We start from the raw sequence: 14,965 nt of genomic DNA, 5'->3' as shown, positions 1-14,965 counted from the left end.
CCCGCGGGCGGAGGCGGCGCTGCCGGCGGCGCCTCCGGGCGGGCGGGCGGGAGGGGAGCGGGAGGGGGGCGCGCGGAGGCGGCGGGCGGGGCGGCGCGGGCCGGGGGCGCGGTGCCGGGCTCGGCCGCAGGCGGTCGCCCCGCGGGGGGGGGCGCGGAGGGGGGACGCGGGGACAAAGCCCGAGGCCGCCGCCGCCGCCAACTCCGCGCCGGCAGGTGGGGGGGCGCGAAAAGAAGGAGGCCGCGGCAGCGACTGGGTTTGGCCCGGCTCGGCTCCCGTGGACTAGGGGCCGCACAGACGCCGCTCCCCCATTGGGCACGAAAGCAAAAGCCTCGCCGCCATTGGCCGCTCTCCCTCACCGTTCCCGCCCACCTCTTTGACCAGCCCGGAATGAAGAGAGGGGCCGCCTCGTGGGGGAGGGGGAGAGGAGGCGGGGTTCGGAAGAAGAGTCCCCCTCGGATTGGCCGCTCGCGTTGCCGTGGCGATCGCTTGTGGCCTCGCTGATTGGCGCTGCCGTGTCTCCGTGGTGGAAGGGTAGATTACGAGCGCAGGTCAGATGAGGGGAGGCCGGTCTGGGGGGGCCGAGGGGGAGCTCCGCCCCGCGCCCCCCCACCCCGGCTCGCGGAGGGCGGCGGCCGTTACCCTCACGCGGCCCCGCCGTTGGGGGCGCGCGGCCGCCAGGCCCCCTCTGCGCCCCCGGCACCTCCGCCTCGGCGGCTCAGGGTGCGGCCAAGGGGCGCGAATCGCGGCCGGCTGCTGGAGCCCCGCGGCTGGCGCGGCGCGGCGGGCCCCTGCCTCACAGGCCGGGGCAGGGGGCGAGGGTGGGCGGTGGTCTCAGGAGCGGGGCGGCGCTTTCCGGTGCTTGGGGTTGCCCCCTTGCCGTGAGGAGAACACAGTGCAGCCGCCGGTGCCGCCGCTGCTTCACCCTTGGCCTGTACCGGCTGTGGGGACAGGTCGGGTTCTGAGGGCTCGGGGGACAGAGCATCGTTTCCCAAAGGCAGCGCGTTCGGGCTGAGAGAAGAGGGAGTTTGCGGGGCGGAAGCTCCTCGTTCCTGAGCTGGCAGAGTTCCTGTCTTACGCCTGCCTGCCCGTACCGATACGCCTTTGGTACCGCGGCATGCAGCGGGGACTGTGGGAGCACGTTTGTGTAGAACTCTCCAATTCTTCTCGGCTTAATCTTTCCACAGCTCTTTAATTTTTTTTTTTAATTAGCTTGGTGAATGGACTGCTGCCGTGGAGACATCAAGCATAGCTCAAAATAGCTAATAAGGCCGAACTGCAAAGGGGAGTATGGCCAGTACAAAAGGGGGGAAGGGAAAAAAACATTTTAGCCACTGACGTATGAGATGCAACCCAGGAGAGAGGGAAGCCACGACAGGAGAGACGAGGGGCTGCAGGTATTAAGGCAAACGGATGCTTTGTGAGATGGAAAATGTACGGGCCAGGTCAGGAAACACATTCTCCTTCTCCCCCTTATGTCATTTTATTCTTCAAACATCCTCCAGCCAGTTATAAATGCATGCAAAATACAGAGCTTTTGGTTGGTTTGGGTTTTTTTTTAACAGTAAAAGGAAACGGGGTGACAAAGGCATTGTTTGCAGTATGTCTTGAAGATCATAAAGGCTCGTGCTGCAAAGGTACGGCTGATGTCATTTTTATCAGTGAAGATCCTCCTCTGCACCCATGACACTGGCTTCCCAATGCAGCTGAGGAGCAATAAGGACTGGAGCCTCCAATTAATAATATTTGTAATAGGATGCCCTAAGGAAATGGGGCCTGACTATCCCAGCAAATGTCTAACGTTCTATGTAGCCTTCACTTCTCTTACCTGTCCTTAGAGTATTCCGTTGTTATTTTACAAATGGTGTGTTGAAAGAGGTTAATGTGGATTATAACTGCTGCCTAGACTGCAAGAACTATCCTGCCTGACCACTTTAATATAAAACTATTGTTGGCAGTTGTGATACCCATTTGTAACTCTCAAATCTTTTACATTAAAACTTCAGTACTGGGAATAGTTCCTGAACTGACTACTAATCCCTCAATAACTTTAACTAAATGCAGCAGAGAATAAATTTTACTCCATGGGGAAAAATAAATGTTGTGATTATATACATACAAAACAGTCATGCCAGGATATAGTTCAAGTTTTCAATGCACCACTGCCCTACAATCCACCAAGAACTGTTAGAGGAGGCTGCTAGGGGGAACATCTTAGGGGAACTGGAGGTTAAAATAAATTTTAATTATCTGGTATTCCTTTCTACTATTTAGAGGAAGAGCTTTCATCTCCTCTTAAGCACATCCCTCCAATGAAAATAAAATACAAGAACTTCCAACTGGTAATCTAGATGGTTTAATGAGTAAAAACATTTTACAAGTATTTTCTTCTGGGTTTACTACCTTTCTTTATGTAGTGTTTTTTTCTTCTTCATCTTGCCTTTTAAATTTTCTTAAATATATTTCGTTGTTGTTGCTGCAGTCCTGTTGTTGTTAGGACTCTTGGGCTGGATCCCTTTTCTCCTTGTGCTTCCTTTTTAAGTTTCCTTCTCTCTTGCTTTTCTCATTAACCTTTCTTTCCTTGTGTATAGTTTTTTCTCACCTAGATTAGGTATAGGTTAGGATGAAGTTTTTACTTTATGTAATGTGAGCATAGTATCCGTATATAGATGCAGAGGAACAACTGCAGCTCTGTTAGCAGGTCACAGAAAGCACAGGCTTTTTTGCTAATCCTTAGATTGTGGCATGTGCCACAAACACCGTGGCAGCCTGTTTGCTGGTGAGTCTCTGTCCTTCTCTGTTACCCACTAGCACTCTCAATCCAGGGCCCTGTGAAGCTAGAGGATTTCCTCCTCAGTTTTCTGCCTGTTCCTGCCAAAGCTTGTCCTCTATAGTACTACAGGAGGAATTTCTGCTGTTTCCACTAGCAAGAGTGACAGCAGGATTTTCTCCTTTGTTCCCTTTCACAGGTAGATATAATACCACTGAGCAGTGTTTAGTGATTTGTGGGTTCCTCTTTTTAAACTTCTAATGATCACCTCCTGGTCATGGATTGTTTCTTTGTTTAAGGGCTGGTGACAGGCTTCCTTGGTACCACATAATGTAAATGAAAGATGCATGAACAGAAAAGCAGGCAGCTCTTCAGTTAAACAGAACATGGCAGTGCTGGGCTTCCTGGTGCTCAGAACATGGAAGTACAGAAGTGTTGTAGCCACAGGCTGAGAAACTGGGCTCAGCTTTCAGTGATGCTGTGAAGCATGGGTGAGGTTGGGAGATCCTCCTGCTTTGTCTGTAATTCAGAGCACTATTTGTACGGGGAGAAGGAACAGGAGCACTTCCCTGTTCAGAGCTATTCCAGTCATTTTTCCCTGAGGTGCAGGGGAGGGCTGACACAAGGCATGGACAAGATCCCCCAAGTCAGCATACTTGTGAAACACAAACCACTGCTACACACGTATGTCTGCTGGCAGTTTATGCCTTACCTAGACTAAAAGCATGAAGGCAGATTGTGGCAAGCGTGACTTGGCAGTTAGTGTGCCCTTAGCATGCAGTTTTCCTCGAGTAACATCCTGTGCCCAGCTTTGGTGGCACATGTCTTCAGCTGGCCCAGCTTTCAAGGTCTGTTGCTTGCTTGTTTTTTGCTCTCGTTGTCCTCTTGCACATGGTTTATTTTGTCTTCTTTCCTATCATGCTTTTCACATTGTCCACCTCCTGTCTCCTCCGTTCTCAGGAAGCTGTTCACTGCCACTGTTATTCTAGATCTTTCTCGTTACAAACTGTCCTTCTCCATCTGAGGAAGCTGCTGTTCCTAGCCGTCCTTCCTTCTATTGTTAAAAGCGTTCCCCCCGCAAACTTCATACTCCTTACAAGGGAAATATCTCCACTTCCTGTATAATAGCATCTGAGATAATATCAGTGGGTAATTATCCATCTTGTACATACCTCGGTATACACCAGAGGAAAAGGAAGGCCATATGCTCTCCAGGAGATACTTCTCAACCATTCAGCAGCCTTGTATCAATTTAAGCTCCTCTCAGAAAACTGGTTTATTATGCACAACAACAAAATGGAAGAGAGATAAAAGCATGGTGGGAAGACAAATATGACATATTCCTAGTCAGTGTTGCACTAGCACTGCTGTAAACTGCCCTGTAGTTATTCATGCGGTATTTCCATTTTTAAGTCTTCACTTAAAACTGTATTTGAATAGTGAACATTAGCAGAAGCAGTGCTGATACTTTTTTCATCATGGTAAAATGCCTCTTTCAGTAACAGCTGGCATTCTGTACTTCTGTGATCTAGGCTATGTAGTCACTCTTAAAATGAATTCTGACTACAAAATAGAATAGGGAACACAAGCTAAGGCTTGGCTAAGAATAATTTGTTACGTAATTAGTACAATGATAAGAATAAATCAAAACCTGTATTCTATCAAGCATGGTAGGCATAGGTATTCTTATGTGTTTCCTTTCCAACCTACTGGTTTCAACTGCTTGTATCTTTCAGAATTTTTCAGATTTTTCATTTGTTTGAAAGCAGCTGTTTTATTTCTAGAAAGTCTGATGGGGAGAGAGAAGTTCTTTTGATCAGACTGAATTTACAATAGTGACAGCACTTCAGAAAATAAAATGGATAGCTCAGAGACCTGTACTGATTTTGGAGAAAGTCCTTGATAAACTGGAAATGCAAACAAAAAAAAAGATTTGGCAAGTCAAACTGTATTTTTAGGTGGTAACAGGCTTCAGAATATGAGGGTGTAGAACCTTTTGATCAGTATTGCTTTTAGTGGGAAATCCTTTCTTCTGTCACTGTCCCCTTCAAGGTGAAAGATAATGTTCTCAGTGGAAGCATTTAAAAAGGCAGACTTCAAAATACTGCATATGAGTCATATATAATTCACAGTTACTGAATAGTAACTTCTGGATATTGGATCTAAAATAGTAATCTTGGAAGGTATGCTATAGTGTTAACCAGATATCCCATTTTTTCTGCTTAATTTTACTGCCCTTCAGAGCATGTACTGCATTGGTTACCTAGGGTAGTGTGGAGAAAACTGAAAAATCAAGAATCAAGAGATAATGGCTTTCAGCTACTTAGCAGTGGTCTATCACACATCTAAAGTTGCCGTTTTCATTTATTTCTTCAAGCTTTTATCCTACATCTATTAATAGTTTTTAGCCCTTTACATCTGTTTTCCATTTTATTGATGCTCCTCATTTTTATAAATGTAAACTTGATTTTTAATTTGTACTTCAAAACTAAATACATTTATCTTGAAGCCCTCAGAACTGGTGTTTCCTGTGGAAAAAATAGTACTTCTTTCTTTCTGGATTAAATTGGGATAGCAAGCATCTGTCAAGTCTCTTCACAGAATTTTTCATTGTTTTGTAGTGGGGAGAGTTTAAAACAAGTAAATGCTTTGAAAATTTGGACTTTAGCATTGCTTCCCTAACTTCAAGAACTGGATTATTCAGATATGATCTGATTATTCAGATAGTAACTTGCTATCTTCTTCCTGTTACAGAGTATTCTCTAGGCAGCAGATCCTAATTGGTGAAGCCAATTTAACAAGTAAGGAATATGGTTGCAGTTTTCTTGTTCACTTGTCGTACCCTTGCAAGAGTCACTAAAATTTTTTTTTGAGAGCTGGTGAGTTCACTGCTGCTAGTAAAATTTCAAGTTATTTTCTTGGAGGAAGCTGCCCAGAAAAGCTGCTGTAGTAAATCTTCTATCACCATCAGCTTGTGAACATGGCTTTTTCATTCTCTTGAACTAGCCTAGATGGGAAGACAACAGCAGGTGACACTGTGTGCCAAACAGCAGCTCCAAGAGCTGAGTAGGTGGCATGCTGCTGGTAGGGACAGCTCGTGTTAAGACTGGTACTCATACTTTGAGATCCTAGGTTGATGCAAGAGCTGTGCAGAAAGCCAGCATGTTTACAAGCTTTTGTGTAGCTGCTTGAAGGGTGTTACTGTATGATGAGAAATCTGATTTTATCCTGAATTCAGGCATGGTGATATATTATAGGAAAATTGCTCTGTCTAGCAAAGATTAATAGTTGAGCTGTTTCTTTTTGTACAGTCTTGCACAAATTCTCAACATAGAAATGGGGGATCAGCACAGATTTTTTTTCACGTGTAACAATTCTTACAATCTTGCAATGTTGTCACCTATGGATGAAACCTGGGAATCTGCTTTACCAATAAACACAGCAGCACCATGTCTTTATGGTGTCTCCTTGTCTTCACTTAAATGTTATTATTCATGCTAGAAAGTCAAAACACTGTTGTTAAAATGCTTTCAGTGTCTATTTTAAGAAGTATCAGTGTGTGATGGAGACTGTGTTCACCACAACACAGTAGAATTAGTAATCTCATTCCACAATTTCTTTAAGTTTTCCAAAATGGAGCTTTTTAGACTTGGTTTTGGGTTTGCAGGTTTCTTTCAAATTTTTTTGTTCCCCAATCTTACTGCTCTTGGACTACACTAATTCAATATTTCCCTCTTAGCATATTAAGAAATATGTAAAATATTGAGAGCCTTCCTACTAGGAGTAACAGCCAGATCTCATTCCAGCCCCTGCAAGTTAGCAGAGAATTGAAAAGTTAAGTTTTTACTCTGAAAGATCTTATTTTCTGGCCACCCTTACACCCACGTATCTAACCTATTAAATAAGTAATACTATGTTAAAACCAACAAATCTTCAGATTAGCATAGGGAAGTCATCTAGATGTCAACAGAACTAAGGGAAAATATTTGTGCAGTGGGCCACCTGCATATACTGCACATACAGTGTGTATCTTTAAGTCATTCCAGGAACAAATCAAATGAGAGTCCCAAGTCTTTTTGTGAATTTATGCATAATTAAAAAAAAAAAAATGTATAGCCTTTAATCTTGCACAGAAAAAACCTCCCAACGCTTGCAGCAAAGAATTTAATTTACAAGGCTTTAACTGCTTGCTATGTTAAAGCAATTAAATAAACACAGAATGGGGATGGAAATGGTAAGAGGGCAATATTGAAGTTTATTTGAATAAAAATTTAGGATTTTGATTAATTGAGCAACTCCTGTAAACCAACTTTACCATTTCTGTGACTGTCAAACAAATTATGGTCATTCTCCCAGTCTATTAAAAAATGAGCTATGCTTAATCTGGATTCCAGTGTCCAGTGCTAGTGAACAACATTGATTATGCTCCTTGGTACAAGTTTCAGAAAACAAAAATGGGAATTCTGAGGGCTGTGTCTAGTCCCTATACACATTACCAATAACCTAGCGAGCAAGTTCTGCAGCTACAATATTCATATTTTCAGAGCTTTGCTAGTATTTTTTCACAACATGTTGTTTACTGTCTTAATTCTATCTTTTTCTTCTGATCCCCAGACTTCTGTTGCAGCTTCTTATGTTGTACTCTGAGGTTTGTGGTCTTTAGCCCTACTGAGGAGACTACAGGAAAAAATAAACAAGAAGGGGTCAGACAAAGATATTAAGAATAGGAATAACAAAAAGAAGTGTTAGTAAACTTAAGGGGGGAAAAAATCAGAAGACTCAATATTTTACTGGATAGATTAGGATTGTCTTTGACAGAGAAAGAATGTTGCTACCAGGGGGCAGCAGTACAGAGAACTGAATTACAGAACCTTTATAAATCACTTTAGACTTTTTTCTGGGTTTCAGTTGAATCCAGCACACCAGTCATAGGAGATCAACGACAAATGCTGAACAGCACACCTCATTCATGTAAACACTTGAAATGTTGGACACTGTCTGCAACTGATCTGTTCAGGTGCTGAACCTAATTGGTTTAACTAAACCCTTCTTCTGGTGTTCTGAAGCAAGATCTCACAGAACGGTTGGGGTTGGAAGGGACCTCTGGAGATCATCTAGTCCAACCCCCTGACAAAGCAGGTTCACCTGGAGCATGTTGCACAGGGTTGTGTCCAGGCGGGTTTTGAATATCTCCAGAGGAGACTCCACAACCTCTCTGGGCAGCCTGTTCCAGTGCTCTGTCACCCTCACTGTAAAGAAGTTTTTCCTCATATTCAGATGGAACTTCCCATGTTTCAGTTTATGCCCATTGCCCCTCGTGTTAGCAGGATGACCATAAGCCAGCAATGTGCCCTTGTGGCCAAGAAGGCCAATGGCATCCTGGGGTGTATTAGAAAGGGTGTGGTTAGTAGGTCAAGAGAGGTTCTCCTCCCCCTCTACTCTGCCCTGGTGAGGCCGCATCTGGAATATTGTGTCCAGTTCTGGGCGCCTCAGTTCAAGAAGGACAGGGAACTGCTAGAGAGAGTCCAGCGCAGAGCCACGAAGATGATTAAGGGGGTGGAACATCTCCCTTATGAGGAGAGGCTGAGGGAGCTGGGTCTCTTTAGCTTGGAGAAGAGGAGACTGAGGGGTGACCTCATTAATGTTTATAAATATGTAAAGGGCAAGTGTCATGAGGATGGAGCCAGGCTCTTCTCAGTGACATCCCTTGACAGGACAAGGGGCAATGGGTGCAAGCTGGAACACAGGAGGTTCCACATAAATATGAGGAAAAACTTCTTTACAGTGAGGGTAACTGAACACTGGAACAGGCTGCCCAGAGAGGTTGTGGAGTCTCCTTCCTGGAGACATTCAAAACCCACCTGGACGTGTTCCTGTGTGACATGATCTAGGTAATCCTGCTCTGGCAGGGGGATTGGACTAAATGATCTTTTGAGGTCCCTTCCGATCCCTAACATTCTGTGATTCTGTGTGATTCTGTGTTGTCATGTGATGATCACACATTTATCATTATCACATTACCATGCATGTGATTGCCATAATCAATTATTCCTCTTTTTTTCATGCATTCAAGTGATGTAGCCCCACAGAATTATTCAGACTTTCATCATCAGTAGTGCAGTTCCAGTACTTTATTTTTAAAGTCTCTTAATAGCTAGTCTAAAACAAGTGAACAGATGAAATGTAAAGTGTTCTTTATTAAATAACTCAAAAAGCAAAGCAAATTGTGTGATTAAGAAAGACAACATCATGGTTCCAAAGGATTTTTACAGCAGAAAACAAATTGTGGCAAATGAGCATTTCAGTCTATCAGCCAAATTGTCCTCATTTTTATGGAGTTAATTTCGGTCCTCAAATTGTGACTTGTTTTTTAAAAGATATGCCGCTAGAAATTCAATGGGATTTGGTGGTCTGTAAAAAAAAAGTAAATCAAAAGCAATTATTTTTTGTTATATGAAGTTAGGTAGCTGAAGAACTTATCACCTTCCCTGAAAAGCAATGTAACTCCTCCCAAACACTTACGAGCATTGATTTAGGGACGACCAACTACGTAGTTACTCTGTAAATTTCCGGTTTATGTCTCATGAATAAGTTCTTAATGAGTCTTAGTCGCCACTGGTTCAATGTTACTAAATTGCTAAAAGTTACATACCTAGAACTAGGGCATACTCTCTAAGCATAAATACTGTATGTACATCATTGGAAGTTACATGCATTTGCCTATTTCTTTAACTCATGCTATATAAAGTAAAAGTTAATCTGTCAATGTTTTGTGGCTTCATTTTCCTGAAATGGTTATTGTGTAGCTTCTGCATTACAGCTCTTTTTTCATGGTTTCTGGTAACTGCAGTTTCTTTTTAAATGAACACAACAAAAACTTCAAGTTTGAAAAGTGCTGTAACTTGCACGTAGTCAATAATACACACTTTTGATTGCTGGCCTTAGTCCATAAGTTTTTGTTTTAAAAGCTCCTTCAGCTACAGTGCATGAATCCTGCCAATCTGGGTTCTGTCTGCAGAATAAATGGCATGCTTACTTATTCTACATTGGGTCTGACCAAAGGTCCTGGGATTGAGCAAATATGCCTATAAAGAGCATAAAGAATAGAAGAAGTGTGCAGAGACACTTCTCTGGACCATCTTTTTGGCCTTCAAGCACATACAGTTAACCAGCTTCCCAAGCTAGCACTTTAATAGTCCTGGGTGGATTCCTCTACAACTTCAACCAGTTGCCCCTTGAGCCCAAATAAAATGTTAACATCCTTAACCTGATGCAAGTTATATAGCTTAATTACATGACCTTTGAATGACCTCCTCCTTTTGCTCATTACCAATTTGCTACCTCCTATCTTACAGATAATACCTCCTATCAGAATAGATAATAAACAATCCATCCCAATATAGCATCTCCATGCTATTAATGATTTAACAGAATCCTTGTATATTCTCTCTCAGAAATCTCTTTTCCAGGTTGCAGTATCATCTATTCAGTCACTCCCTGTACAGACAGCATTCCATACTTCTGATACTTGTCACTCTTCTTACTTTTTCATGTTCTACCAGAATACAGGGGAACTGGAATTACACACAATATTCAAGACACAAGAAGACTATACATTTAAATAGTGATATTATGCTTGGTTTTACCCCTTCAACTTCTAAGTCCTACCATTCAGAATTTATTTTTGATTGAGCAATGCACTGACATATACTTTTAACAGTTTAAAGATATTTTTCACAAGGGTAATTGTCAACTCTGAATCTATCATCTTGCCACTAGCATTAGGGTACTTATTACCCTATTAGGTGCATCACTTTCTGTTTATTTCTATTAAATTTTTCATTTTTTTCATAGATTCAATTTTTCATAGAAGTATTCCATAGTTTCACATCAAATTTATGAAGTTCCTATACAATTATTTACAATTGATCAACTTAAAAAAAACAAACCACAAAACAAAAGCCAAAAAACCTATTCAGTAAAACTCAGTACCATTAACAAACTTTGTCAGACACTTTTTCAAATAGTTATAAATGATCCTTTCTAGGATTCTAGTGTTGAGCTCATTTCACCATGAAAATTCACCATTTACGTCTACCCTCTATCTCATATCTTCCAACAAGTTCCTCATCTATAAAAAGGCTTTTCCTTTAGTAAAGGAAAAAGCCTTTAGTAAAGACTGTGCCAGAAGCCTTTTGGAAATCTAAGCAGACTGTATCATCTGGATTTGTGTTTATGTGTGCTCACTGAGTCCTGCAGTGAACTCCAAGAGACTTAGGAGCCCTGACAAAAGTTGTGTTGACTCCTCCCAAATGAGTCATTTATCCATATGCTCACTGTCCTGGATGACAATTTCTACTGAATTCCAGGCATAGCCATCAGATGTACTGGGCTGTTCCCTGAACATCTCTATATTCCTTAGAAAAAGAAATTAGCATCCATTAGTTACTTTACAGTTCAATTTTAAGCAGAAGATTATACAGCAGAGCTGGTAGTTCAGCTTTGTCAGTCCTGAGGTTTTAATATGCTCAACAGAATAGCCAATTTGACCTTGGCAGCTTGATACTGTTAGGTTTTTTCCTATATGTTCCCCAACCTCTTTTATCAATGTTCCGATTTCACTCCTGTGATGAGTCCCCATAAAGAACAGCTCCTTCCATAGTGAAAAAAGATTTTTTTTAAAAAAAAAAAAGAAAAAATAAAATAAAAAAAAAGATGTCTCTAACACAAGTATCCAGACTGTAAGTGGGGGGGTATCCACCTCAGGCTGTGTTTTACATTTAATCTGCAGCCAAACTCCCACAGATGTCAACTGAAGATCAGGTGTACACATAGACTGTACCTTCCGAGGTCTGTACTATGCAGTTCAAATGTACAACCCCTTTTGAGGTTAAGACACTGATGGTTGTTCTGGCTGCAGGTGCCGTGATGCAATTACGGCCATCCATACCAGCTTTTGATAATGTTATTTCGGCAAAATTGAGACACGGTTTACATGCAGTATGACTCGCCAATAGTTCAGACACACCAAAAGGCTAAAAATTGATTTGAGTAAGATGAACAACTGTTTGCTATTATTGAACAACACCCTTGTACATTGACTGATAAAGAGATTCGGGGCACCTTGACAGCATAATCTTTACTCAAAGGATAAACTAGCAGTTTGCTTCTTACTGTGTTGACAGCGCAGGGTCAGCTTCGTCCTTTAGAGTGTTTTAATCTCCAACAAAGACGTCTCCCAATGTGTCTGTCTTTCTTTTAAATGGCAAGCAAAACTCTTTATAATTCCACACTATGAAAATCTTGTTCGGAACTAGAACAACTTCTTGCCTTGCTTCTATTAGGTCAATTATGTGACAAAATCAATAAAAAAATATATTTTTCCCTCCAAAACCTTTGCAGTAGCATACCTCATTGGGAGATCCCAAATTCAGAAAATAACTCTTATCACATCATATGCACCTAAGGGAGGAACACGTTCTGCATGGTCAATCATAGTAATTCAGAGGTTCATAAACCTGTTGTAATGACTTTCTTACAACTAGCAAACAAGCAAAACCGTGTCTTGTGTGCAAGGCCTGAAAAGGTGACATACTACCCAAGTTTGTGACCTACTTTTTTCCTAAGAACAGAAGGAACATTGAAGTATCTTACCTCTCTTTTGCAAGAACAGCAAGTCCCTGCAGCAAGATAGGTACAACTGTCTGATCCAAATAGGCACGTGTGGGTAACGACTGAAGATCCACCTTCTGCTTTGATGTCTTCTCTGCATTTATTTTCTCATTTTCTACTATCCTCTGAAGTAGGAAAAAAAAAGCGAATGAACATTGGTAATAGCAGCCATATCTACTTGAAGTGTGAGTGCAAACAAAGTACCCACTTCTCTGCAATTCACTGGCAATAACTTCTTTACACCTTGTAAGAAAATTCAAGCGCGTATTTTTTCCTTCCACAAAAATCTAATCCAGAGGACTCTTCTGTTAAATTCTTATGTTTTGGGGAAACAATGTTAGGAAGTCATAAGTTTTCCAAAACAGAAGACACCCAATCTCTACCATTGTTATTGCTACTTTTGCATTCAGATTTAAACTCTACACCATTGAGACACTGAATGACTACTAACAAGAGTGCTCCCAATTAAATGGTTCCCGCATGCACACACTTCTAACATAAAATGCTAAAAGCACAAGAAATGCAGGTGAAGTCTGACTGAGGGGACTCTGTTAAATTCAAGCACTTTGAGGCTGTGCTCTATTAAAGGACAGATGGACACTTTAAAGAAAACAGATGCAAAATGCTTCCAGGTGCCTTTTGGTCAGAGTGCTGAATCATCTTACACAATTAACTGTAGTTAAAAAAGGATACCCTGCCACTGTCAGGAAACCAAACGTATTCAACGCAACATATGCGAATCTACCGATACGGGACCAACGTATCCAACATGTTCAGGTTCTGTAGTGGAAGTTGAGGCATGCAGACAAGCAGTTATCAGGGAGATGAGTCACAAAGGACATTTAAGAAAAGTTTCTGCAAAAGCTTAGCATAGAGTAGGAGCTTATAATGGAGGGAGACTGAAGGCTTTTCTTTAATGAGGAAGAGTAAACAAATGACACAGAGTCATTATTCTAACCCACACTGCTACCAACAGTGGACAGAATGGATTGTGTCTACTCTTTCTCAGCCTAATTACAGATAGCTTGGATTATTCCGAACCAATGTTTCCATTGACACAAATACGAAAAGAATCCCTCCCTTTGATACTTTTATAGAAATCCCATCAACTCCTCCTATTTCCCTCCCTGTAATAAAAGTCTGGCTGGCTTTTTGTGGCATATTATATAAATGGAATATAGCATACTTTCAAAAAACCCCACCTCATTAAAAGGTTTATTGTTTGCTTCAGTACCATTTAGAACAATGGAAGCAACACAACAGAAAATATATTAATTAACAGCCAGCTATGCAAGGGACTAGTATCTGTTGGTTCAGTTTCCATCTAGCTTTCTTGGGAACATTACATTTGCTGAAGTTACACTCAAGACTCAGCATTTTTCTTCCTCTTGATCAGGAATGTGACTTCCACTGTACTTCACAGCAACAAAATCTTTGTTACCTCTACATTTTCAGTGAGACCGTATTCAGAATGGGGGTTTTCTGGAACCTGTAAAACAACACATGGTCAGCATAGTGGAAATGCTCCTCTTACGCATGTAGCACGATGCACATAAAACATTTCTTGCTGTACCTGCGGCTGTCCCTCCATAATCTGTTCTGCCTCCATGGTTTGAAAAGCAGAGTTTGCTGGACGTACAGTAATCTTGGAAAGCAATAAAAACATCGGTCAGCAGGCTGAGATGAAGACCAGCGTTAGGAGACTGATACTGCATCACTTGGTTACTAAGGCACAATTAGTAGAGAGCAAACGGAGTTGCTCAGTGCTCCCCCCGCGCCAAACTCGTACACGTTTTTCCCGCACACATAATTGAGAAATGCCTTAAGGTTCGCGTTAACGTCCACTGAGAAAAACGGCACCGGGATTAGAAAATACGGCATTCGTCACGTAAGGCAAGAGTCCCCAGCGCCGGCCCGCTCCCCTGCCCGGCCGGGAGCACCCGCGGGCAGGCAGAGACACCCCCTCCCTTCCCTGCCCCGCACGCCTGCCTGCCGCGCCGCGTTACAGCGCCAGTGTCCCGGGACCCCCCGCCGGCGGGGCCGGGTTAGGACCCCACCGCCCCGCGGGCCACGTGCGGGCGCCAGCCCCGGCCGTGCCCCAACCGCCCCGCGGGGTCGAGGCGACCCTTCCCGCGCCGCTCTCACCCGCCGGTGGGTGCGGGGCTCGGCGGGGCACCGAGAGCCTCTCCACAGCAACCGAAGCCGCTGCCGGAGGTGTCGTAAACTGTTTTGACGTAAGTGAAACGGTCGCGCTGCCGCCGCCGGCCCCGGCGAATTGCGCCTGCGCAGGGTGGGGCCCCGCCCATCCCTGGGAGCCGGTCTGCGGGGAGCAGCGGGAAATAGACGGGAAGTTCGAGCGGCCGGTGAATGATGTCATCGCTGGGCGGGGCCTTCTCCCTTCTCAGCGCCCTCCCCATTGGCGGGTGGGCGCGTGGAGGCGGTTCGTTGGGCGGTGCGGGTCGCGCGGCGGTTCTTCAGCCGTCAGACAGGGGCTGAGGGGAGCGCGGCGGCGGCTGCGGGGCT

General features: G+C 43.4%; 1 protein-coding gene across 1 annotated transcript; it reads right to left on the bottom strand.

The window, feature by feature from the left end:
• Positions 1-8,886: 8,886 nt before the first annotated feature.
• DPY30 (dpy-30 histone methyltransferase complex regulatory subunit) lies at positions 8,887-14,671 on the bottom strand. The gene is made up of 5 exons (XM_068414842.1): positions 14,588-14,671; positions 14,016-14,087; positions 13,884-13,931; positions 12,425-12,567; positions 8,887-9,181 (listed from the first exon to the last, which is right to left on the bottom strand). Exons 2-5 carry the CDS (start codon positions 14,049-14,051, stop codon positions 9,109-9,111), a joined length of 300 nt encoding a protein of 99 aa, XP_068270943.1. The 5' UTR covers positions 14,052-14,087; positions 14,588-14,671; the 3' UTR covers positions 8,887-9,108.
• Positions 14,672-14,965: the final 294 nt, after the last annotated feature.

Source organism: Nyctibius grandis, chromosome 1 (assembly GCF_013368605.1).
Source record: "Nyctibius grandis isolate bNycGra1 chromosome 1, bNycGra1.pri, whole genome shotgun sequence".
NCBI lineage: Eukaryota > Metazoa > Chordata > Aves > Nyctibiiformes > Nyctibiidae > Nyctibius > Nyctibius grandis.
This window is presented reverse-complemented; position numbering and strand designations above follow the sequence as displayed.